The sequence below is a fragment of the Felis catus genome, chromosome A3 (genome assembly GCF_018350175.1).
Source record: "Felis catus isolate Fca126 chromosome A3, F.catus_Fca126_mat1.0, whole genome shotgun sequence".
Lineage (NCBI taxonomy): Eukaryota > Metazoa > Chordata > Mammalia > Carnivora > Felidae > Felis > Felis catus.
The window spans coordinates 29,540,576-29,564,224 of NC_058370.1; the positions used below are offsets into that span (position 1 = coordinate 29,540,576).

The 23,649-nt window shown below is 55.4% G+C and overlaps 3 protein-coding genes and 2 long non-coding RNA genes across 8 annotated transcripts; 2 read left to right on the forward strand and 3 right to left on the reverse strand.

Annotated features, from left to right (window-relative positions):
* Positions 1 to 1,941: 1,941 nt before the first annotated feature.
* LOC123384348 lies at positions 1,942 to 4,204 on the reverse strand. The gene is made up of 2 exons (XR_006595315.1): positions 2,444 to 4,204; positions 1,942 to 2,107 (listed from the first exon to the last, which is right to left on the reverse strand). It is a non-coding gene; the product is annotated as an uncharacterized LOC123384348 (long non-coding RNA).
* Positions 4,205 to 6,587: 2,383 nt separating this feature from the next.
* Positions 6,588 to 13,768, reverse strand: CPXM1 (carboxypeptidase X, M14 family member 1). Of its 2 annotated transcripts, none has more exons than XM_006929918.4 (14): positions 13,509 to 13,768; positions 11,955 to 12,107; positions 11,645 to 11,754; positions 11,381 to 11,520; positions 11,188 to 11,278; positions 10,417 to 10,567; positions 10,243 to 10,331; positions 9,760 to 9,883; positions 9,480 to 9,676; positions 9,220 to 9,399; positions 8,839 to 9,136; positions 8,517 to 8,656; positions 7,046 to 7,148; positions 6,588 to 6,947 (listed from the first exon to the last, which is right to left on the reverse strand). In XM_006929918.4, exons 1-14 carry the CDS (start codon positions 13,678 to 13,680, stop codon positions 6,706 to 6,708), a joined length of 2,190 nt encoding a protein of 729 aa, XP_006929980.1. In that variant the 5' UTR covers positions 13,681 to 13,768; the 3' UTR covers positions 6,588 to 6,705. The 2 variants fall into 2 exon arrangements, with proteins under 2 accessions (XP_006929980.1, XP_003983774.1); XM_003983725.5 differs by having other exon boundaries at positions 11,955 to 12,116; positions 13,509 to 13,767.
* A 4,573-nt stretch (positions 13,769 to 18,341) lies between these two features.
* LOC109498059 lies at positions 18,342 to 21,563 on the reverse strand. The gene is made up of 3 exons (XR_006595316.1): positions 21,463 to 21,563; positions 20,639 to 21,219; positions 18,342 to 18,603 (listed from the first exon to the last, which is right to left on the reverse strand). It is a non-coding gene; the product is annotated as an uncharacterized LOC109498059 (long non-coding RNA).
* On the forward strand, positions 20,326 to 21,113 carry CA3H20orf141 (chromosome A3 C20orf141 homolog). Its single transcript, XM_003983747.6, has 2 exons — positions 20,326 to 20,763; positions 20,840 to 21,113. The coding sequence occupies exons 1-2, from the start codon at positions 20,501 to 20,503 to the stop codon at positions 21,078 to 21,080; spliced, it is 504 nt and encodes a 167-aa protein (XP_003983796.2). The 5' UTR covers positions 20,326 to 20,500; the 3' UTR covers positions 21,081 to 21,113.
* TMEM239 (transmembrane protein 239) lies at positions 20,868 to 22,289 on the forward strand. Of its 3 annotated transcripts, XM_006929917.4 has the most exons (3): positions 20,868 to 20,901; positions 21,119 to 21,239; positions 21,807 to 22,289. In XM_006929917.4, exon 3 carries the CDS (start codon positions 21,818 to 21,820, stop codon positions 22,274 to 22,276), a length of 459 nt encoding a protein of 152 aa, XP_006929979.1. In that variant the 5' UTR covers positions 20,868 to 20,901; positions 21,119 to 21,239; positions 21,807 to 21,817; the 3' UTR covers positions 22,277 to 22,289. The 3 variants fall into 3 exon arrangements, with proteins under 3 accessions (XP_006929979.1, XP_003983773.1, XP_019682302.1); XM_003983724.6 differs by lacking the exons at positions 20,868 to 20,901; positions 21,119 to 21,239 and adding an exon at positions 21,540 to 21,673; XM_019826743.2 differs by lacking the exons at positions 20,868 to 20,901; positions 21,119 to 21,239 and adding an exon at positions 21,591 to 21,658 and having other exon boundaries at positions 21,742 to 22,289.
* The last annotated feature ends 1,360 nt before the right edge of the window (positions 22,290 to 23,649 follow it).

Genomic DNA, 23,649 nt, shown 5'->3' on the forward strand with positions numbered 1-23,649 from the left:
CTCTCAAAATAAACATTAAAAATAAAAGTTGGACACTCAACCAACTAAGCCACCTAGGTGCCCCCACTTCTTGTATCCTTTTAAGAAATCTTTACCTACCCCCAAATCAAGAAGACATTTTTGTGCATGGTATGAGCGAGGAGTTCCGTTTAATTGTTTTTGTATGGATGCTCAGTTGGCTCAGCTCCATTTATTGAAATGACCAACTTTTACCCACCGCACCACAGTGGGTGAATGAATCAAATGAATTTATCATGAACCAAATGTCCATATATGTATAGGTCTGTTCTGGATTCTCTATTCTGATCCACTGGTCTTTTTGTTTATATTTACACCAATACCACACTATCTTAATTACGTTAGATTTATAGTAACTTTTGATATCTAGTATGGCAAATTGTCCAGCTTAGTTCTTCATGATTATCTCGGCCACACTTGGTCCTTTGCACTTCCATACTAATGTTATAATCAGTTCATTAATTTCTATTTTAAAAACCTGCTGAATTTTCCTTGGCATTGCATCTGTAAATTTGTAGAGCAGTTAATGGGGAATTAATGTCTTTGATATACTGAGTGTTTCAATCTATGGATATTGTATATTCCGTCACTTATTTCTTTTAAAACTCCTCTTAATAATATTTTATAGGCCTCTGTCTTACACATCTTTCATTTATTCCTCGGTATTGGATTACTTTATGCTATTATAAATAATATTTTCTTAATTTCACTGTTTGTTGTGTGTATGCAACTGATTTTTGAATAATAACCTTATACCCAGCAACCTTGCTTAACTCACATATAGTAATACTTTATCCATAGATTTTCTTGGATTTTCTTAGCTACAAAGGACAGTTTACTTCTTCATTTCCAGTCCTTATTTCTTTTTCTTACCTAAATGCACTGGTTGGACCCTTAATTCACTGTTGAATAAAAGGAGTAATAGTGGACATCTTTGTTTTGTTCCTGACCTCAAAAGGCAAACTTAGACTTTTCATCATTAATATCATGTTTGGTTTTATAGATATCCTTTTATTCCTAATTTTCTTTAAAATTTTTTTTAATTATTTAAATCATTTAATTTAATCAAATGCTTTTCTGCATATCTTGAGATCATCACATGACTTTCTCCATTATTTTGTTAACGTGCTGAATTGCATTCACTGTATGTGTGATGTTAAGCCATCGCATTAACTGTCTACTTATGCATTTGACGGTGAACTCCCATCCTTTACCCAGGAGATACCATTTGTTAATAGGTAGTCCCTCCCCTGTTTCCCTCAATCTCTCTCTCTCTCTTTCAGTCTCAGTCTCAATCTCCCTCCTTTCACCTCTCTCCCTCCCTCTCTCTCTTTCAGTCTCAATCTCAATCTGTCTCTCCTTTCATTGCTCTCTCTCTCTACTGCTCTTCCCAGAAGGCACTCATTGGCCCTCACCTCCCCCATTTCTCAGGAAGATAGGTTTCTGGGAAACAAAATGCCGAGTCCTGCAAACCGCCGGGGTACATCACCCTGCCATGCTACCTTCTGGGAGCAGGGCTGCAAACACAAAAGAACACATGTAAATTAATGTCTCCCTAAGTCATTCTACCTCAACTCTAACCTGTCTCCCCCTAGCTGGACTCCTGGCTTTGGGTCCCCTTTACTGGAATTGCAGAAGGGCACTCGTGGGCCGTCTTTCCAGAAGACCCTGCCTCCACTTACTTCCCAAAGGGAAAGGGGCCCAAATCTCCCTGCCTTGCCAAGCAGGGGGCTTGCAGGGGAGCGGAGTGGCAGCCCTGGGCAGATGGCGTGGTTCTGGGTTTAGAGCTGCGAGGACTGCCAAGGGGGTTCTGGCGGCACAGACACCCCCACCCCCCGCCACTGGAGACAGAACGGAAGAGATCTCCCGACTCAAAAGATACAGAAAAGGCTTCGCACCAGGACAATAACACAGACAAGGCCATTTTGGGGGCACATTCTTTAGGTAATTTTATTCCTTGAGAGAGTAGGAGCCAAGTGTTTAAAAGGGGAAGGAAAAATGCTTCAGCAGGTCTGTTGTTCCTTGGGGCCCAGCAACCTGCCATCTTGTTTCTTCAAAGCCTCTCCTTCCCCATGCATCCCCTGCCAGCCTGGGAACGAAAGCGGCTTCTGATGTACCCCTGGCTGTGCAGTGCACCCCTCAGGCGGGCGGACAGGGCTGCCAGGGCTCCCGGCGGAGCTGGGGGAAGCTCCTGAGCCACTGGGAGAGGGGAAGCGTGGACGCATCTCCGTGGCAGGGCTGCGAAGGGCCGTGTATCTGGCACTGTGGCCAAGGGACGCTCCACAGTCTGGCAGCCATCCCGTGAGTCCAGGAAAGCCCCCCCTGGCCTGGGTCCCTGTCCCTGATGGCCCTCTTGGGGTTCCACTCACCTGGGAGCCTGGCTCCCCTCCACGCTTCCGCCCACTCACCCAGAATCCGAGTTTACCTTCAGGTGGGTGGAGGAAGGCCCGGCCACTCTGGGGCTGGCGTGGACTCAGGCTTCGGCTTCTGTGGTGAAAGCTGGTTTGTCTGGGGCTGCTCCCTAGGCCCTTCTGGGAGCCAGGCCCAGAAGGCCATCTTGCCAAGACAAACTGTGGCCGCCGGGTGGAATGTGGTGGGGTGGCTGCCGAGGAGGCCCAAACTTGGCAGGCCTCTCAACGGTGCCCCGGCCCGTTCCGCAGCACGGAGCCCGACGGGGTCGGGCCGGGCCAGGAGCAGTTACCGAGACCACCGGGCACCTCACTGCCCTCTTGTTGAGTGAGGCAGGGACGACCCCCTCTCTCGGTCTCACCCGAAGACCGGAAGCTCATAATGAAGCCTCAAGGTTGACAGAAGTCCTTCACACCTGCTTCCTTGGGGGAGCAGTTCAGGAGCAGAAGTTGAGGGAGGAGGGGGTCACAGGGAGCTGTCTGGGCCCGTGTGTGTATGTGCAGAGTGAGGCCTGTCAGAGCAGGAGGAAGAACCCCAGCAAGGCCTCGAATTCCTTCAGCAAAACCCACACTGGGGGAGGGGGGGGCTACCCTGCCATCAGAGCCCCCCGTTTACTCAGCACTTGCCGTAAGCCTAGTCCCTTGGGTGGGATCCCCTGAAACAGAGCTAAAGTGGGGACGTGGGTGCTGGTGAAAGGGCTCTCTGGAAGAAAAGCAGTGAGGGGAGCAGAAGAGGGCAGGGGAAAGAGCTAAGAATGTGGTCTCAGCAGGAGTCTGACACGATCCCAATGGGGACCTCTGGAGCTTGAAGGCCACCACGTTGGACCCTCTCGGTGGCAAGGAGATAGCTCTGATGGCTCCGTGCCAGTCAGTCGCCGGCTACAGGCTGCCAAAGCATGTGACCCCAGTGTCAAGAGGCTCCCGTTTGGCTAAGAGCAGTACTCGAGAGAAGCTACGAGCTGTCAGTAGCCGACACGCCCTGCACTCGAGGGATGGGTGCGCCGGCTGGTGAGAAGGTTCTGGATGCGACGCTGAGGGCCTCCACCATCCCCATCGCCAGCACCTGGAGAACAGGGGCTAGGCCTTCAGAGCACCACTACTCCGGTGACAAGGACTCCCCCTCTGTCTCAAGAGGGGGAGCGTCCTGGGCTGTTGACAAACAGGAAGGACAGACGACGCCCACAGCACTCTGTAGCAGAGCGGGACCCACGGCTAGTGGGGCCGTTGACTCAAGAGCAGCCACTCATTAAGAGGTGATGGGTAGTGTCTACACCGGCCCTGCTGACCCAGGGCCCCAGGTTGTTGGGACAGATGCCTGTGCAAGCCGCCCATCCTCTTAGGCCTGTCCTTTCCCCTCCCCACCCAGGTCGGGCCCAGTTTCCTTTCCCCACCTCCCAGATCAGGTGACCTTCAGTGGGTCCCGAGAGGAGGGGAAGGGCTGGCACCCTTGCTATCCCTCTAGTCTCTTGCCAAGACGTCATCTTGGCATCAAGGCCTGCTTCCCTTTTCATGCTCAAGAGCCAATTTCCAAAACAAAACAAAAAACACTGAACCTGCTCTGTTTCTCCCTCCGAACCGCTAAATCTAAAATGCATACAGAAAGGTCACTTTGTCCTGAAGTCAACTTTAGCTCACGTTAAGAGAGCCGCTCCCGCAGCACCTGGCTGGCTCAGTCGGCGGGGCACACTGGATCTGGGGTTGTGGGTTCAAGCGCCACGTTGGGTGTAGAGATTACTCAAAAATAAAATCTTCATGGGGCACCGGGATGGCTCAGTCAGTTAAGCGTCTGACTTCGGCTCAGGTCATGATCTCACGGTTGGTGGGTTCGAGCCCCATTTCAGGCTATGCATGGACAGGGCAGATCCTGCTTGGGATTCCCTCCCTCCCTCTCTCTCTCTCTCTGCCCCTCCCCAACTTGTGCTTTCTCTCTCTCAAAATAAATAAATAAATAAATAAATAAATGTAAATAGATACATAAAATCTTTAGGGAAAAAAAAGCCACTCCTGCTTTCTTTTGATTAATGTTTGCATAATGTACCTTTTTCAACCTTTTTAAAAATTTTTTTTAGGGCGCCTGGGTGGCGCAGTCGGTTAAGCGTCCGACTTCAGCCAGGTCACGATCTCGCGGTCCGTGAGTTCGAGCCCCGCGTCGGGCTCTGGGCTGATGGCTCAGAGCCTGGAGCCTGTTTCCGATTCTGTGTCTCCCTCTCTCTCTGCCCCTCCCCCGTTCATGCTCTGTCTCTCTCTGTCCCCAAAATAAATCAATGTTGAAAAAAAAATTTTTTTTTAATGTTTATTTTTGAGAGAGAGAGAGACACACACAGGGCAAGTGGGGGAGGGCGAGAGAGAGGGAGACACAGAATCAGAAGCAGGCTCCAGGGGTCTGAGCTGTCAGCACAGAGCCCAAGGCGGGGCTCGAACCCACAAACTGTGAGATCATGACCTGAGCCAAAGTTGGACGCTTAACCGACTGAGCCACCCAGGCATCCCTCTTTTTCAGCCTTTTACTTTCGAGGTGCGTGTATCTCTACATTGGAAGTGAGTTTATTATAGTCTAGAGTTGAGTCCCGTCTTGTAAACCACTCAGCCAATAAGCTGGGCTCTTAAGTGCAGTTTTCATTATGTATCTTCAGCTTTGACGAATAAAAACCATCTCTTCTTGTTTTGGGAAAAAGATGATGCTGGCAGTGGGGAGCAGGGAGATGGGACCTGTGGCACTGAATTCCTCCCGGTGATCTGAGATTGAAACTATGAGAGGCTTGGGGTGCCAAACCTGGGAGGTTCAGGCAGCTAAGTGTCTGACCTCGGCTCAGGTCATGATCTCACGGTTTGTGAGTTGGGAGCCCTGCATCGGGCTCACTGCTGACACTGCAGAACCGGTTCCAGATCTGTCTCCCTCTGCCCCTCCCCCATGCTTTCTCTTTCTCTCTCTCAAAAATAAATAAGCATTTTGTTAAAAGAAAATATGAGGGACGGAAACAGCTCTAGAAACAGAGACAATACAACAGCCCACACTAAGGCACAGCTTGCCTAACGAAAGGCTATATGGATGTCTTTGTGTTGAATCTACACGTTAGTAATTGCCCCTTACAAGCTCTTCTCTAAACTGCAGGGCAGGCGGGGGGGGGGGGGGGGCGCCTGGAAACTACATTTTGTGGGTTTCTTTGCAAGCTAGGGCACAGTTAGATTTTTCTGAACATTTTATTTCTTTAAGTAATCTCTATGCCCAACATGGGGCTGGAACTCACGACCCCGAGATCAAGGGTTGCACGCTCCACTGACTGAGCCAGCCGGGCGCCCCAGTTACAGTTAGATTTTGCCAGTGGATTTTGGAGGTTGGAGACTAGAAAGTGGAAGGAAGGAAGAAATTATTCTGCTTCAGCCTCGAGCCATGACAAGTGACCATGGCAAAGTGGCTGCAAACGGTAAGTGGCCTGATTTTCAGGTAAAACTCCTTTCTCTCTTTTTCTCATCCGGCTCTTCCAAAACCTTTATAGCCAATGCCCAGCATTAAATTTTCCTCTGCTTAAAATACCTAAGTGGGCTATTTCCCTCGCAAGACTGACACATAATTTGCCCTTCAGTCTGAAGGAAACGAATCAAATCTTGTCATTTACCAACACCCCCCAAAGAGCGCTGGTGGAGCAAATTCTAATGTCCCCCGCTGTTCTGTCTTCCTCGTCTTGTCTCTCCTTGGAGCTCTCGGTCCATACCCCACACTTGGGCCGCCTCCCATCTAACCTCCGAGAACCTTCCCATCTGTTGCATCCTTGACCTTTTGACTGCGCTGCCGTTATTTCACACCCACGTATGTAATCCCGTCCGTGCTCCCACAGCATGGCCTGCGCCGTGCCAAACTGTCCCCTCTCCTGACGGTGAACCCCGGGAGGCTGGGAGGGCACTGTTTATCCTTGACGCCTTGCATGCATGCTTGGGTCTGAGCACTGCAATGGTTCCTGCTGCAGAAGCTGATTGACGGAGGAGTTGCTCTGGCAAGCCCTAGGTTCAAGAACCCGGGCGGGATCCTCTTTCCACACCATTTCTCCAGAAGTCATCTGATGAGAGCCTGCCAGCGTGTGTGGACTAGGATCGGGGAGGAGGGGAAGCCGAGGCCTGGCCCAGGGGCGGGACCTGGGACACAGAGACCGCAGGAAGGCTGCCTGAGGTACCAAGTAGCTTTAATGAGCCTCAGCACCTCTCCCCCCACTCTGTCCCTCCCGCTTTCAGTTCTGGACAGGTCCAGCCTGCCCAAGGCTCTGGGGCTGTTCACCTGGAGGTGTTAATTCTTCTGCCCCCTCAGGCGCTCCAGACGCCTCCGAAGGTCTGGGGGCACTTTGGCCCCGGAGGCGAGCAGTTCTCGAAGTCTTTGTTTGGGAGTCTTGGTGAGGTGGAAATTGCAGGGCACTGGGCCCTCTTCAAAGGTGACCCGGCAGCTCCTCGTCACTGAGTGATAGCCCTCCGCACTGGCGGTCACCATATAGTCCCCTGGGGTCAGCAGGCGCCAGTAATCCCCGCCCCATGCTGACAAGAGTGAAGGTCACGATCAGGATCCAGTGATCCTCAGCTTCTGACCCTGCCTAAAGGCCTCCCACACCTCCGCCATCCCCTCCCCGACACACCTGTCGTTACATCGTGGTTAATCCCGTCCACAGAAATGACAGCATCGGCAATCCCGAGTTCTGTGTCCTTGTCCCGCACAACTCCTGCAATGCCCACTCGCACCTGTGCGGGAAAAGGCTATCAAAACCCTTTTCTTTCTGCACGAGGTGTGACCTTCATCTCATTTTCCAGCTCTGTTCACGGCAGACTTGAAGATGGCATGTCTATGTTCCTAGGTGGCAATACCTTGGTAAAAGTAACTCCTGATGGGGGCACCTGGGTGGCTCAGTCGGTTAAGCGTCCAATTTCGGCTCAGGTCACGTTCTCAGTTTGTGCGTTCGAGCCCCACATCGGGCTCTCTGCTCTCAACACAGAGCCCACTTTGGATCCTCTGTCCCCCTCTCTTTCTGCCTTTCCACTGCTCACGTGCATGCTCTCTCTCTCAAAAATAAATATATGTTTTAAAAAAAAAGGGGGGGGGCGCCTGGGTGGCTCAGTCGGTTAAGCGTCCGACTTCAGCTCAGGTCACCACCTCGCGGTCCGTGAGTTCGAGCCCCGTGTCGGGCTCTGGGCTGATGGCTCAGAGCCTGGAGCCTGTTTCCGATTCTGTGTCTCCCTCTCTCTCTGCCCCTCCCCCGTTCATGCTCTGTCTCTCTCTGTCCCAAAAATAAATAAACGTTGAAAAAAAAAAATTAAAAAAAAAAAAGGGGGGCGCCTGGGTGGCTCAGTCGGTTAAGTGTCCGACTTCAGCTCAGGTCACCATCTCGCGGTCCGTGAGTTCAAGCCCTGCGTCGGGCTCTGGGCTGATGGCTCAGAGCCTGGAGCCTGCTTCCGATTCTGTGTCTCCCTCTCTCTCTGTCCCTCCCCCGTTCATGCTCTGTCTCTCTCTGTCTCCAAAATAAATAAACGTTAAAAAAATAAAATAAAATAAAATAAAAATAAAAAAATAATAAAAATAAAATAAAATAAAATAAAATAAAATAAAATAAAATAAAACTCCTGATGGATAAAATGCATCTGGACTGGGAGAACTACAAACACCTGGTAGGAAGGCTCATCTTTGGGTTTCCCCAAGTTCAGCGACCCTTGACATAGGGCTTGTCATTTTGGAACCTTTGGAAACCATACTCACAGAGCCATCACAAGGGATATAGTTCCTGTGGGATGCGACCCGTCTATGCCAGGACACCCCCTGCACTTGAATAATGGGTCTTTTCTGAGAACAGCTCTCCCAAGACAGCTCTGGGACAGCTCCGGGGACCCGGGTCTATACTGCTGTGCGGTCTACACCTCCCGGCCGGCAGACTGTGCTTTCAGTGCTCTAACCCTCCAGGTCAATCTGATACCAAGTGTGACCCAAGGCCTCTGTGAGTCAGCACGTCCGGTCGGACCCTGGAAGCCCCCCCCCCCCCCCCGCCGCCGGTGGGAGCTGCAACCCTACACGGACAGCAGACCACGGCAGGCCAGGGTCGGGGGGGATTCGGATCCAACCTGCTCCAGGTAGGTGAGGAGGGCATCTTTGTTGTTCTCCCACTCCTGGGGCAGCTCGTTCTCGTGAGGAAACTTGTCACAGGACAGCTCCACGGTGACCTCAAAGCAGTTGGTGTGCAGGTAGCTGAAGTCATTCATACCTAGGGTGGCCATGGATACTGGAGCCTAAGTGGGGGGAGGGAGCCCTGCCCGCCTGGTAGCCCTCCTCTGTGAGACACTTCCCGGAGGGATGGTCAACACCGCTGCTCTACGCGGACCGAGCAGACTGTCTCACGGGGACAGGGTTCTGGGGCCAGGGCTAACTCTACCCTGAGGCACGTACTCCCGGGGACTGTGTGCCAGTCAGCGCCGTTGATGATGTTGCCGTGCAAGGAGAAGTCTTGGCTGTGGCAGGGTCGGCGGTCTGGGTCCTGCATGGCCCGGTTAGTGCCAGCATAGACGGTGCTGAGCCAGCGGAATACGGCATCATCCGGGGTGGGCGTGAGTTCACGGGCAGCCCACGGGGTCCGAGTCATGTCGAACGGGTAGGACACCACGAGCTCACCCCCGTGGAGGTTGGCGCTCAGCACAAAGGGGATCCGCTCCATCCACTCGATCACTGCCCGCGTTTCGGGGGCCACCTAGACAGGGTCAGGTGGGGTGAGGTGGGAGACAGAGACAAGAGCCCCCCGACGACCCTCCGCCACTTCCCCAGAATACTCACGGTGGCGTTGGGCAGGGTGTAGTAAGTGGGCAGTGGCAGGTGATGGTTGGGGACGGTGTCAGGCACTAGCCCGTCATCCTCTGCTTCCCACAGCGGTGTGTTGAGGTCAGCAAAATTATGGTTAAGGTCAATGCCCTGCTGGTTCCAGCGGCCCTCTGCCCAGCCTACCAGCTCCGAGCCCTGCCAGGGAAGGGGCCTGTTCAAGCCAAGCAGGCATCAGGGCAGAAGGAGCGGGGTGGCCCTCAAGCCAGGCGGCCTACCCGGCGAAAGGCAGTCTCGTAACCATCAGGGTTCATGGAGGGCAGCAGGTGAATACGTGTCTCGGTGAGCAGCCGGGTCACCCGCGGGTCCCCTCGCAGGAACTCACGGCACAGGTACTGCATCAGAAGCAGGAGCAACTCCCGCCCCAGGGCCTCATTCCCATGCATGCCGGCCACATAGCGCACCTCGGGCTCTCCTGGGAACACAGGGGCTCCACGTGGGCTCGCGCCCACAACCCTTCCCTGTGCCTACCTCTCCCTGCCCAGAACCTGCCAGTACCCAGCTCATGTTGGCCAGGGTGGTCCGACATTTCCATCACGTACAGCTTCAGGCCCTGGTGGCTCTTCCCAATGCTGTAGATGCGGGTGACGTTGGGGCACTGCTCGTTCACCTGCTTCATCAGCTGGGGGGGGTGGGCGGGGGCAGAGTATGGCACGGCATGGGGCACGGGAGGATTAGACCCAAGGGTCATACCACATGAGGCCATGGAAGGGCTCACAAAAACCAGTGGTGGCCCACACAGATGGGGCACCGTGGCACCGAATAGGACCAGAGCAATAGCAGACCAGAAGGAAGGGTTAGGATGAGGGAAATACCACAGCAAAGGAAACCGGGGCAGAGTTTAGGGGTCAACAGGCGAGAAGGATGAGACAGTAGGGGGAGTGGGGACATGAGGACAGTCATAGCAGCTTAGGCCCTGGTGGGAAGGGGACCTGAGCTAGGCAGCTCCTCCCTCCTGGGTCATAGGAGTTCATGTCTGACCTTCCTCATGGCCTTGTAATTGTGATGCCGGAAGTCCAAAGGATCAGAGGATCCCAGTGCAGGGGCCTTAGGGAATAGGTCGTTAGGATCTGGTGGAGAATGAATTCATGGTCAAGGGGGAGTCCACAGCGGAGGTTTTTACCCTGCTCATCCAGCCCTTGTCCGACTGCCCACCTGAGACAGGGCAGGCCAGGATCTCTGCCCGGAGGCAGGAATCGCCTCCCTGGAGCCAGGTCTGGGGCAGCAGGCGAATGAAGCGGGCCACCTGGGGCTCAGGCAGGAGGTTCAGCACCGGTGTCTCTGGGTCTGAATTGGCAGGAAATACCTGGGGGCATCGAGTCCTTTAATGAGACTGCTCAAACCCCAGCAGCCTGGCCCGGAAGCAGAGAAGGAGCTCAGGCCTCCGAGCTCACCACCAAACCCACCCTGGCGGGCTTGCCTGGAGACCTGCACTCTCTGTCAAACACAGACCGCCCGCCCACCCCTCCTACCCCCTGCCAACAGGCCGCTCTAGGCAACCATGCTTTCTGGCTGGGTCGCAGCTTATTAGACCAATATGGCCCCATCGCTCAGGAACAGCCAGTCCTAAAGGTGACCAGGCCTCACACTGTAGCCTGGTATAAAAAGGGGTCCGTGAGATGGGAAAGCCAGAGCGGCGGGGAGGTGAGAAGTGGCGCAAGGGCCTGAGGCCCATCGACCAGAAAGGGTGTTCCAGCAGGAAGCTACAGCATGAAGCGGACCCACCCCGTGGAGAAAGTATCTGGGGAGGAGGTAGGCATATTCCAAAGCAGCTTGGCCCCAAGGCTGCCTGGTGGGTGCCACACATCTTGACAACAACCCCCTTTCTCCTAGGATGCTGAGTGGGCGTCTGTTCCTTGACCTCGGAGGAGCCCCAGCCCAGCCTAGTACCCTACAGTGGGGCCCAGCCCCCATGGGACCACTCACCGCATCCATCCCACTGCTACGGTTCCTGCTCCCCCACCACGTCCGGCTGTCATTGCTGAACTGGACCTTGTATGATGTGACCCAGTCGTACCTGGCAGGAGAGGTCGGGAGAGATCCTCCGTGGCCTCAGGACTCCCACCCCAACCCTCCCGAGTCTGCCCGTGACTTCCTGGACTGGGCTAGCCTGCCTCACCTCCAGACAGAGTTCCTGCCCTGTGTGATAATGCCCGAGAAGCGGGTGGGGTGCCTGGCATCCACCTGAAACCACGGCTCAGCATCCTGAGGCTCAGCACACCAGGCCCCATCATAGAGATCACCATCCTCCAGGCCTGACTGTGGGCACAGGACATGGCCATCAGACCCAGGTGAACAGTATAGGGTGGGCCAGGATAGTGCCTGGGGAGGTGAAGGGAAGAAGTTCCTAGGGGTTGCCCTAATTGGACCCAGGACTGCTGACCTGGATGTTGAGCCGTCCCCGGTGTGGTCCAAGGCCAAAGGACTGGCTGCTGGATGCCTCGAGCTGGCTATCTGAAACTCGCAGGGACTCCAGGCCCAAAGGGGGGCAGCCTGGGGCAGGGACAGAGCAGTGAAACAGGACCAGAGAGAGAGAGAGAGAGAGAGTGGTCAGGGCAGGTAGGAAGCCGAGCCTACGCTTGCCCATGTGCTGGGCGAGCTGGGGCCATGCCTTTGCCCATGAGGCCAAAGGTGACGTCAGTATGTGGCCCATGGGTTGCAAGTTTGGGCAGGGCCCCCTGGAAGGGCAGTACCTGGTTCCTTCTCCTCTGGGAGGTCAAGGGCTCCCGCAGGGGTGGTGATCACTGGAGGCCCGGTAGTCACCAGCGGTCTGGGTCTAGTTAGCTTCTTTCTTTTCTTTATAATGACCTTTTTCTTCTTGACGAAGCGAATCCGGACGTGCTGTTCTGAGGTCCCTGGGGACCAGGGAGGCACATCAGGGCAGATGGAGTGGTCTGCCAGCCCAAGAAGCATGCAAGCCCCTAGCAGCACCCCCACCCCCGTCCTCAAGTGTCTCAAGACCTTAGCATGGACTTGAAGTCTGACCCCCACCTGCCTCTCCCGGCACGTTCTTGGCTTCTTCTCCTTCTTGACGTGACTACGTGTTTGGCCAGCCTCATCGCTGACCCTCCCCAACGGAGAGCTACACCCAGCCACTGGGAACTATTTGGTTGCTCCAAAGAGCTGAGTTTAGTTCTTTATCTCCAGGCCTTTGCCTGGGCTGACCCTCTCCATCGCACCGTCCCCCACCGCTGATCTCATTGCCTAACTCCCATTCTTTGAATTTCAGCCCAGGAGCCTTCCTCAGCTCCAGACTTAGTCTCCTGCTCCAAAGCCTCCGGGCTGCCTTTATCGCTGCATCTGCCCTCTGGGCTGAGATGTTCTGTCCTCAGATTCATGTTTGTCTGGGTGCTCAGGCTTTCCAGGGCTGGCCTGTGTCCTGCTCGCCCTCAGCACAGGGCCTGGAACACGGTAGATGCCACTAGCTCCCCACGCACCCACGCAGGCTCTATAGGTACTTCCAGAACGGGCTGTACATTTTCCTATCTGGTGACCCATGCCTTTCCACATACTGTTTCTTCTTCGCTACTCTCTCTTTTTGGCTCTTCCTAATTCAGAGATATCCACCCTGCAGGACCCAGTTTCATTTGCCTCCTCTGAGAAGCCCTCCTGGGGGCCATCCCTTTGACTTCCTCCTCTACCTACTCACTTCTGAAAAGTCAGGAAGTCGGGCAGCCTGCCTCTCCCCTTCCCCTGATGGCGCCCCTATCCTCCAGGCAGCCTCAGCAAAAAGCACTCTCCCTGCCTTGCTCTCCTTCATTCCTTCCAGCCCCTGCCCTTAAGCTCTCTCTGTCCTAAGTCTAATTCTGCACCATTTAGTCTCGGTGCTTTTGTCTGTCCCTCTTTCTCCCCTTCTGCTGGCTCCGGTCTCAGTTTTCTCATCTGTGAAAAGGGAAGGTTTGGGGCTGAAAGAGGCAACCTCCTACTGGCTCCAGTCCCAGGACCGCTGACTTGGTCTGGCCGGGAACTAGGGCTGCTGAGTCAGCAGCCGTAACAAGGGGCAGGGAGGAAGGAAGGGAGGAGAGAGAGAGAGAGAGAGAGAGAGAGAGAGAGAGAGAGAGAGCGCGCGGGCGCTGGGGAAGGGTCGGCACACAAGCTCCAGGCAGGGAGTGTGTGAGCGTGAGTGTGTGTGTGCGTGCGTGTGTGTGTGTGTGTGTGTGTGTGTTGGGGAAGGGTCGGCACACAGTGGACAGGAGAGTGGGGTGACCGACTAGCCCGAGAAGCGGGCCCTCGGTCCGGGCGCTCACCGTTATTCTTCCCCGAGGGCTGCTGTGCCGGGTTGCTACTCGGGGCCAGGGTCGAGACCGGGGCCTTGGTGGTAGCGGGCGGCGCGAGGCCCAGCCCGGAGGCGCCGGGCGTCCCCAGACCCAGATCGACGGCAGGCGCGAAGGTGGCCAAGGCGAGCAGGAGACCCCACATGGCTGAGTCCAAAGGTGCGGATGCGCGGGGCCTGCTGCGGTCGGTGGGTTTGTCTCTTCCTGCCGGGCGCTCGGGAGCCCCCCGCCCCTTCCTGCCGCCGCCGCACGCCCCCTGCGCCTCCGGCCCGCCCACCGCACGCCCGCGGGCCTGGGACCCGGGAGGGGAGGGGTGGGCAGGGCAGGGCAGGGCCCGGGCGGTGCTCCAGCGACAGACCCCGGAGCGGCCGCCGCGGGTCTCCGCACCCGCCGACCCTGCCCCGCCCCCTCCGGCCGTCCCGAGCTCACCCGCCCGGCTGGTGCGCTGCCCTCTGGGGTTTGTACAGCCCCTCGGCACCCCTGATCCCACTTAATCCTGTGAGGCGCCCGCCCCACAGTGGGCACCTACTTGGCGTCACACACCGTGCCAGGCGCTTTGCACGTGGCCTCTCGATCAAACCTTATTTTACAAACTGGTAAACTGAGGCTCAGAGCGCCCAACTGACTTGGCCAAGGCAGCAAAGCTGAGATCTTTGGGGAGGAAACTGCTACCCGAGAGGGAAATCCACCCAGAATCAGAAAACCCCCTGCCAGGGTGGATGGGACAGAAAGACGGGGGGGAAACTAAGGCGCGGGGTGGGGCGGGGGCGGAGCGGGGGTGGGGGGAGGACTAGCCCTCCGGGAATCTTTCCGAAAGACCACTCGAGGGGCCCAACCAGAGGCGGTGCTTCCCACCGCCATCCCCTTCTCCGGCCCCGCCTCTCTTCTCTCTTCCTTCCCCCTGCCCTCCCCTACTCCTTTGCTCTCCCGGCTGCCACGTTCTGGGCTTACATAATCCGAGGAGAGGAGCGGGAGCCGATACCCAGCGGGCTGGGGCCGTGGGTGGAGGGGCCGAGGCCTGATGCGCGCGCGTCCGGCCCTCCCTGCTGCCTTCCCCACCGCCACCTCAGTGTCCTCCCGGGGGCCAGCAGCCCGGGGTCTCTTGCTGGCTGGTTGCCTCGGATCCCGGGATTCCAGAGCGCAGGCCTTTTCCCATTCCCGCTCCCCAGCCCCCTCTGATTCCCCCACACCAGATCGCCTCCCAGAAGGAAGGAAATGCGTCCACTGTGCTCCTCTGGGCAGTGTTTTGTCTTTGCAAGGAGCCCGCCAGGGAGATACTGCCATCCCCACCTAAGAAGGGATGCCCAGAGGTGGCCAGGAATCCTCTGGAGTGCGTGCCGCCCTGAGCAAATATTTTTCGCAGGGCCTCTATCTATATAAACACTTTGTATCACCCCCAAACCATTCTGGCTGCCCAGTCTCCCATGATCCCTCCCAAGAAATACCCCACTGTACCCCAGGAACTGACCCAGCACCAACGCAGAAGCGAGTCCTGGAGCGCCTCAAGGCATCTGCCCCAACCCAAGCATTCTGGGTAGAGAGTCCCCAGAACGGGAGTAACCGGGTCAGAGCCCGCGTGGCCTCACTTCTGCCTTGGCGTGTCCCACCTGGGAAACACTGCTGGGTCCCAGGCACCAAAGGGGGATTAGAAAAACTCAAGGAAAGGCGCCAAAGCCAAGGGTTCCTGAGGCACGGGGCTGGCCAGATCAGGGGCAGAAAGACAGTACTATACGCTGAGGCTTCTTTGCCGTGGGAGGTCAGGACAGGCTCCCGTGGAGCTAGAAGTGGGTCTGAACAGGTCCTGAGGGCTGCTCCCTCTTCCTCCAAAGCCCAATGTGGCCACTTCTCTGTCTCTGACTCCAACCCCACCCAAGTTTGATAGACGGGTGTGAGGGGCCACCCAACTAGGACATCTCAGCCTTCTGAGGCTCCCACCCACAGTTAAATCGGGGCAAGTTCTGGGGCATCTGGGTGGTGCAGTGGGTGAAGCGTCAAACTGTTGGTTTGGCTTAGGTCATGACCTCATGGTTAGGGAGTTCGAACCCCACCTAGGGATTGGTACTGAATGCTTGGGATTCTCTCTCCCTCTCTCTGCCCCTCCCCCACTGTGTTCTCTCTCTCTCTCTCTCTCTCTCTCTCTCTCTCTCTCTCTCTCTGTCTCTCTCTCCCTCCCTCCCTCCTTCCCTTAAAATAAAATTTAAAAAATTTGGTCAATTTGCTCCTGCCTTAAGTCCCTAGGGGTTTCACCGGCCAGGCCCTTATGACAAGGCTCTTCCCTACCCACACCTTTCCCCTCTCATCACCCTGGGCTCTTCTGGCTCATATTCCTCCAGCCACACTGGCATTCTAGCAGTCCCTCCGACACATCAGGCCCATCCAGCCTCAGGGCCTTTGCACTGGTTCACCAAATTTGCATCCTCATTCTACAGATTGCTTTTCAGTGTCACCTGTTTCCAAAAGCCTTTGCTGACCATTCTGATGAAAGCAAGCCCCATCCTCCACATCCACTCTATCCTCTCACCCTGTTTTATTATTGTCTTCAAGGCAACTCAACATTTTGAGATTATCTTGTTTTGTTATGTGTTCACTGTGTGGGTCCCCACCCCCCAGCAAAGATAAGCCACACTCCAGAAGAGCTTCTTGTACCCATATGTTCAAAGCTGCACCTCAGGACCTAGAACAGCACCTGGTCCCTAGTCAGTGCTCAAAAAGTATCTGTGTAAGGGCGCCTGGGTGGCTCAGTTGGTTGGGTGCCCAACTTCGGCTCAGGTCACGATCTTGCGGTTTGTGGGTTCGAGCCCCGTGTGGGGCTCTGGGCTGACAGCTCGCTCAGAGCCTGGGGGTCTGCTTTGGAATCTGTGTCTCCCTCTCTCTCTGACCCTCCCCTACTCATGCTCTCTCTCTCTCTCTCTCTCTAAAAAATAAACACTAAAAAAAAGTATCTGTGTATATATTCAAGGTTTAGAGAGACCTTGACCAAGCAGGGCTGAGGGGAGCTGACTCTCCCCAACAGCGCAAGGTTCTGTAGGAAGAGATGGCAGACCACGAACTGGGGGACATTCCCCCAAAGGGACTGGCTGGATGGGGCATGCTGACCACCCCTGGCTGATCCCTCAGAGGCTCGTATCTGTGGGATGCTGATACCTCTTGTGTCCCCTGTGCCCCCTCATCCTTATTTTCACCTCTTACCCCTTGCCTTTCTGCCCTGTAACAACCTTCAGGGCCCCTTCGTGTCCCTCCATGCCCCCCTGAGCCCCTCAGAACCTTCTATGCTCCTTCATTAGTTCCTCATCGCCTCGCACCTGCTCCCAGCTCGGCTGTTGCCTTCGGCCCTTGCCACTTGGGTACCTGGAAGCAGGTTCTGGAGGCGCAGCTCCGAGGTTTGCACTGAGGTGCTCCACTCCTGCCGGCTCCCCAGGGTGGTCAGGTGGCTGGAGGTGGAGAGGAGAGCTGACTTGGGTACCGCGTAGGCCTAATTTCACACCCGCCTCTGCTGTATTATTTTGTGTGGGTATCCTTGGACAGTCCCTCGCTCTCTGAGCCTCTGTTTCCTCATCTGTAAAATGGGGGCAATAATATCTTAATCTCAGGAGTTTGTGATGAAGCGAGATAATGTGCGGTTCCCAGGGGCTCCTAAACTAACCAGATGAACTAAGGGTGGGAAAACAGCTTAATACAGCCCTCTTATTCCCCCATGCATGGATGGAATAAATCAAGAAAAGAAAGGAGGCCATGTGTCTGGCTGCAACAAGTAGAGAAGTCGTGGAATCTGCTGCCTGCCTGGGCCTCCTAATCTTCTGTCCCTGATGCGGGGGCAGAACTCACTCTGTACTAAGTGCTCTCCCTGTGATGGAGGTGAGCCTTGATGGAGACTGCCCCCCCCATGGCACCTACATGCACTAGGAGGCATCTCCCCACCTACCCGTCGTTTGCTCACCACCTCCCCCAGCTCTCTCTCTCTCTTTTGTACATCCATGTCTCTGAGAGCCCTCCTTCTCAAAACGTGGCAGAGGACCAACAGGACCGCCATCCCCTGGGAGCTTGTTAGAAATGCAGAATGCCAACCCCAGACCTGCTGCATCAGAATCTGCATTTTAACGAGATCCCCAGAGGAGTCAACCCCAGGAGGCTCATGTGCACATTAAAGTCTGAGAGGCACTAGATGGAGATTTAGAGCACCTCCATCTAAAATGCATGAGACTCACAACTTTCAAGTTGGATGGTGTTTGAGGCTGTCACCGGAAATCCTATCTCAAGCTGCAAGAGCACATCCAGGAAACGTTTGGAAATTGGTATTTCGTTCATCCCGGGAGGGTATGTTCCTGACCTCTACAATATGACCCTCCATTAATTTTCTTTATGTTGAACTAAATCATTTTGACCAAAATACTACAGAATATAGTTTTAAAGGTAAATCACGTTTTAGGCTTGCAAGAGAAGACTCTTTTCTATGCTTCTCCATTCCCGAGTCAGCCACTTTTAATTGTTATTTCTCCTTGTATTTATCTCTATGCTTCTATTGCTACCTCTTAATTTTTCTAGGTCTAGATGTTGTCTGTAGATTTCCTGCTATGGAATTAAGGATTTCGCTTTTCCTACCACCCTCCCCCACACATACATTCAAGGACACTAACATACTTCTTCCATCCTCCCAAAGAGCTAAATCACTGGGATGGATATTCAGGGCTTACCTTGTGGCCATGTAAATATTACTGTTCAGCTTTTTGTGTTCCCTGGAGTTAGTGATTACTTTGTTTTATCATCTGCTTGGTTTTCTGGGCACCAATGGATAATTTACTCCCAAAGCAACCAGCGGAACTGAACATTTATTTTTAACATATCTAAAAACCGCAGATAATCAATCTCATTTTCTTCTGGAGACATCCCTCCTGGAGCATCTTGCTTTTGAGTCCAGGCTGGGTTGTTTGCTTTCTTCACTGGGAAGCACAGCTGACATCCTGAGCCTTTCTCCTCATTGCTTTCCTGTACTTAGCCTCATTTCTTTAGTCTCGTATTGTCCTTGCGGTTTAATGCCTGATTTTGCTGAAGCACATCCTCCGGCAGCTTTCTAGGAAAGAGTGTATGCAAGGTCCAAGTTTTGAGAACTTGCATGGCTTACAATGTCTTTATTCTATTCTCATATGTGATAATCATTTGGACAGATACCTGGGTTTAGGTTGGAAATAATGTTCCCTCAGAATTTTGCAGGCATTGCTTTATTACTCTGGGAAGAACCAAAGCAAGAACCACCAATGAATGGTCCCAAGGGCCAGCAGCATTGGCTCTATGCACTGTTGAGCCCATCACTTCCAAAGATGTCAAGTCCACCAGGCTTGAGTCTTTGGACAGGGCCCACTGGAGGCAGATATGAGATACGCCACCTGATTCTTTTTTTTAATGTTTATTTATTTGTTTTAGTGGAGAGAGAGAGCGAGAAGGTGGATACACATGCATGCAAGCGGGGGAGGGGCAGAGAGAGAGAGAGAGAGAGAGAGGGAGAGTAAGAATCCTAAGCAGGCTCCACTCTGTCAGTGCAAAGCCTGTGGCAGGACTTGATTCCACGAACCGTGAGATCATGACCTGAGCCCATGCGGAGAATCTGGCTGCTTAACCAACTGAGCCACCAACCAGGAGCCCCTGGTGCCTGATTCTTGCTGCCTCCTCTCCTCGGGGCTCTATGGTCACTGTCCCCTTCTTCCCCCACCCCATTCAGTTTTCCTTCAAAGTATGGTATATGCGCAAGGATTCTGTTCCTAGTTATGATCCGCTTCCACTCTTGCCTCTCAAGTCACTAAACTGAGATGCAGTGGAACTTCTGTAACCACCACCCACTTACAGATTATCATGGGAATAGGGTTTTGGTTTTTTTTCCAGATGATCAATCTCTTCCTTATCTGTCCATTTTCCTTAATTTCATTCTCAGAGGGTAACTTCAACCTCCAGTTTGGGGGTTCCTATGATGTGGCCCTCTTACATTCACGTTATCTATGCCATTTCTGGAATCCCAGTATCTGGAACACTTCCCACAAGCCACAGGGCTGAGAAACAGCCCCCTCCTGCCCCACCCCTTAGCAGTCTGGTGGGAGCCCCGCCCCAGAAAGCCTCAGGGAACTTCCTGGCAGGGCCTATCTCTGCACTCCAGGGCTACCACCCTGAAAATTCCCCCCACGGGGGCCCACAGGTATCACCCAGCTCTCAGGGGAGAGAGAGCTGCCGACAGGAAGATTGAATGATTGTCCCTGGACACACAGCTCTGGGAACCCACAGGAGAAAGAAAGCAGTCCTTCCTCTCTCGTGCTCAGCTGCCCATGTGATGATGGGGTTAGAATGCCTTCCTGGTAACTCAGATCCCCACGGCGGGGGGGGGGGGGGGGGGGGGGGGCGCTAGGGCAGAGAATTCCCAAAGGCAAGGGGATGAGTCTTCATTCTCAGAAATCACTGACTCCCGGGGCGCCTAGGTGGCGCAGTCGGTTAAGCGTCCGACTTCAGCCAGGTCACGATCTCGCGGTCCGTGAGTTCGAGCCCCGCGTCAGGCTCTGGGCTGATGGCTCGGAGCCTGGAGCCTGTTTCCGATTCTGTGTCTCCCTCTCTCTCTGCCCCTCCCCCGTTCATGCTCTGTCTCTCTCTGTCCCAAAAATAAATAAAAACATTGAAAAAAAATTAAAAAAAAAAAAAAGAAATCACTGACTCCCTTCTGGCTAAGTTTATGAGGCCCAAACCAGCAGCAGCCCCCCTCTCTGCCCCAGGGCCCCACCTGGCAATAGGTCACAATGCCCCAGCTGCCCCGTCCCAGAATAGCTGACTGAAAAGAGAGGTGAGGAGGGTTTGGTGGGTGGGTGTGTGGGGAGGGGGAGATTCCCACCGAGCTCACCCTTGAGTGTCTGCCAGGGCCCCACTCCCTCCCACACACCCACTCCCCACACTCCCTCCCACATTAGTCCTTCCTGTCACCTCCACCTCCCTCCATGACCCAGCTCTGCTTACCCAGGCCCAAAGCCCTTGCTTATCCTATCCCCGTCCCTCCCAGGGGCCTGGGTGCGGGGGAGGGGTCGTGTAGTCCAGTGGGTCCACGTACGTCCCCCTGGGGCCCTAACCTGGCCCACCTCCTCGACAGCGTCCTAGGGCTGGGGGCACTGGGGCTGACGATTCGGACAGTCTTTTCCACGGCTGGCCCAGCCTTGCTGCTGCTGCTCCTGGTCAGTTTCCTGGCCTTCGACCTGCTCCACTGGTAAGTGCGCTGCAGCCGGGCAGGCGGGTAAGTGGTCACCTTCTAGAAGCCCAGAGGCCACCTGCTCTCTCCACAGGCCCGCAGACGCCCCCGGGCCACAGCACACACTTCTCACAGGAGGCCGGAGTCAGGGGGCCGGTGAGGGTCCGGGACAGCGGGAGGCTGTCCTCCTACCTACGGCGGCGGTGGTCCCAGGAAGACTCAGCCCCCACGAGGCCCTGCTGCTGCTGCTTCTGGGCCTGGGGTTGTTCCTGGGAGCGCGCGGCGTGCCCGTGGCCCTGCTCGGCCTGGCTTTCTGCCTCCATCCTTGGGTCTGAGTGCCCTCCGGAAATACACTGGCCATGCTGCTTCCCAGGTCTCCTTTCCTCCATCCTGAGCTGAGCACGCAGGAGCGTACCTCTGAGCTCAGGGGACCTCCGGACCCACAATATGGACAGTGGACACCTGGGTCTGAGTCTGAGGACAAGAAATAGAAGGTGAGATGAGGGACAGGGAGCGCAGGACAGGATGTGGCAGCCATTTCCGAGCTTGTGGGTTGGGGTTGGCCATTCTGGCCTCCTCTGTGGTTCCAGAGAATGGGCGTCCAGAAAGACGGACAAGGGAGCAGAGTGGGACTGGATATCAGGTAGCAGGGTAGGAACGGGGATCCCGAGGGGGCTTCCCGCAGGAAAGCCTGGGAATCTACATCTGTGGGCTCACCCCGTGCCCCTGCCAGGCTGGAGGAGCCATGGAGAGGCTGCGCAGCGGCTGGCTCCTCTCTTGGCTGGACTCCACCCCCTCCCGGGTCACAATGGGGATCCCCGGGGAGGGGGGGAGGAGGGGGAGGAATGACAGTGGGGGCTCGACTCTGGCTGCCAGGCGGTCCTGAGCGCTGCAGGAAGCAACATGACTTAGGGGTTTCTGCCCAGAGGTAAGATCCACGCCCCAGCTCAAAGCCCCACCCCACCCACGCTGGTTCCCTCCCGACCCCTGGACCCCCACCTGCCTTGAGGTCCCAGGCATCTCCGGGGCTGCTTCTGCAGCTGGCCTGGCCCTCTCCCTAGGTGCACCAACCATGACGCCGCAGCCCCAAGTGGAGACAGATGCCATCGGGGCCGGCGAGGGGCCGCAGCAGGCAGTGCCCTGGTCGGCCTGGGTCACGCGGCAGGGCTGGGTGCGCTGGTGCAGGTGCCACGTGCCTCGGAGCTGGGCCCAGTGGTGGACCACGTCGGGCTGGCGGCAACCATTTCAGCGTGTGCTGAGGGGTCTGGAGGGGATCCTCTACCTGCTGCTGTCGCTGATGCTGTGCCACGCGCTCTTCACCACCGGCTCCTACCTGCTGAGCTCCTTGTGGCCTGTCGCGGCCGCAGCGTGGAGCCATCTGCTGCCAGCTGTCCTGCTGCTGGTGCTCAGCGCTCTCCCGGCCCTGCTCTTCGCCGCCTCCTTCCTGCTGCTTTTCTCCACGCTGTTGAGCCTCGTGGGCCTTCTCACCTCCATGTCTCACCCAGACTTCGCTCAAGACTCGGACCAATAGAAGGGCAACCCCATCCTGCTGCCTGTGTCTGTTGAGCCCTGGCCTAGGGCCTGAGGCCCCAGGGGTGGGGGGGGGGTGGGGGAGGGCAGTAGCCTCAGCAGGCCCCAGACGACCAGTCCCTAGCGCTGCTCGGGCCATAGGTGATGTTGCTAGAGACCAGAGGGTAGACTGGCCTGACCTCCGGGCACCTCCCTCAAGCCCAGGCTGCAGGTACTTGGTGTGGGGCGTCAGGGACTTTGAGAAGAAGGGACAGGGCAGAAGGCTTAGCCAGGGGCGGAGCTGGGCCAAGCCATCTAGAGCTCCCACCAGAGTGGAGTGACACCACCAGGGCTCCCTTAGCAACCGGCGGCATCTTTTTCTTCCAGGTGCTCAGCTGTCTCAGCTGCAGACTCATTGAGAACTTCTAGCTTGGTATTCCTCACACTCACCCCCTCTTTCCACTTCCCCAGGCTCTAGAAAGGGCCCGCGGACAGAAAGCTGGCTGAGAAAGGGCTGGCCAGAACCCCCATGAGACCTCAGCTAACTCACTTCCCAGTCCTTTCTGCCCAGGCACTCCCCACTCCCTAGACCTCCTACCTTCTGCCTCAGTGCGCATCTCTAAGCGGGCCAACTAGGGTAGTGAGGATCCCAAAGGGTTCCCCGCGCTAAGATTCCTAAGGTCTGTTATGGCAAAATGAACGAGAAGTCCCATTTCCCCACTTACACAATGTGTGGCCACGGCCAGTTAATTCTTTTGAACCTCAGGGGTGAGTGAGTCTCAACCCTGTCACGGGGCTGGTGTGAGTCAAAGGCAATACCTTGTGTGTGAAGCACTTCGCAAAGACCGGAAAACTGTAAGATTTTTGCATTGAACTATAAGAAAAATCTGTAGGCTCGAAAGGTCTTCTGACCTCGAAGGTGGTCGAAAGAGCAGGAAGCTTCCCTAGGCCTTCAGAGAGATGCTCTGTCATGGGTACCCTTTGGGCCCTCCGATGGTTAAACGGGGATGGATGGGTGTGGACAAGATGTAAAAGATCATGTGACATGAAATCTCAAAATGTGCAGATGTTGGACTCTCCTGATTGTGAAATGCTTGGGGCTGGGACTCAGTGCCAGGAGATACTTGGCCAGCGGTGTGAGTGGGGGAGCGCATAGCCTGTGGGTTTCTGGAACTGTCCCAACAAGCTGCTCACAAGTACCAGGAAGATCGTGGAAGGCGGCATCCCTTCATACCCAGCATGTTGGTGGCCGTTCATATACCCGCTAACCCTCCAAGCAACATAGTGATCTGTCATGACCACACAAGGCACATGGCAGACAGCTCTAATCACAGCTAAGACCCACCCGCCTGACCCCTACCCAGTCCTCACCCCACTGCATCTCTAAGCCTAAAA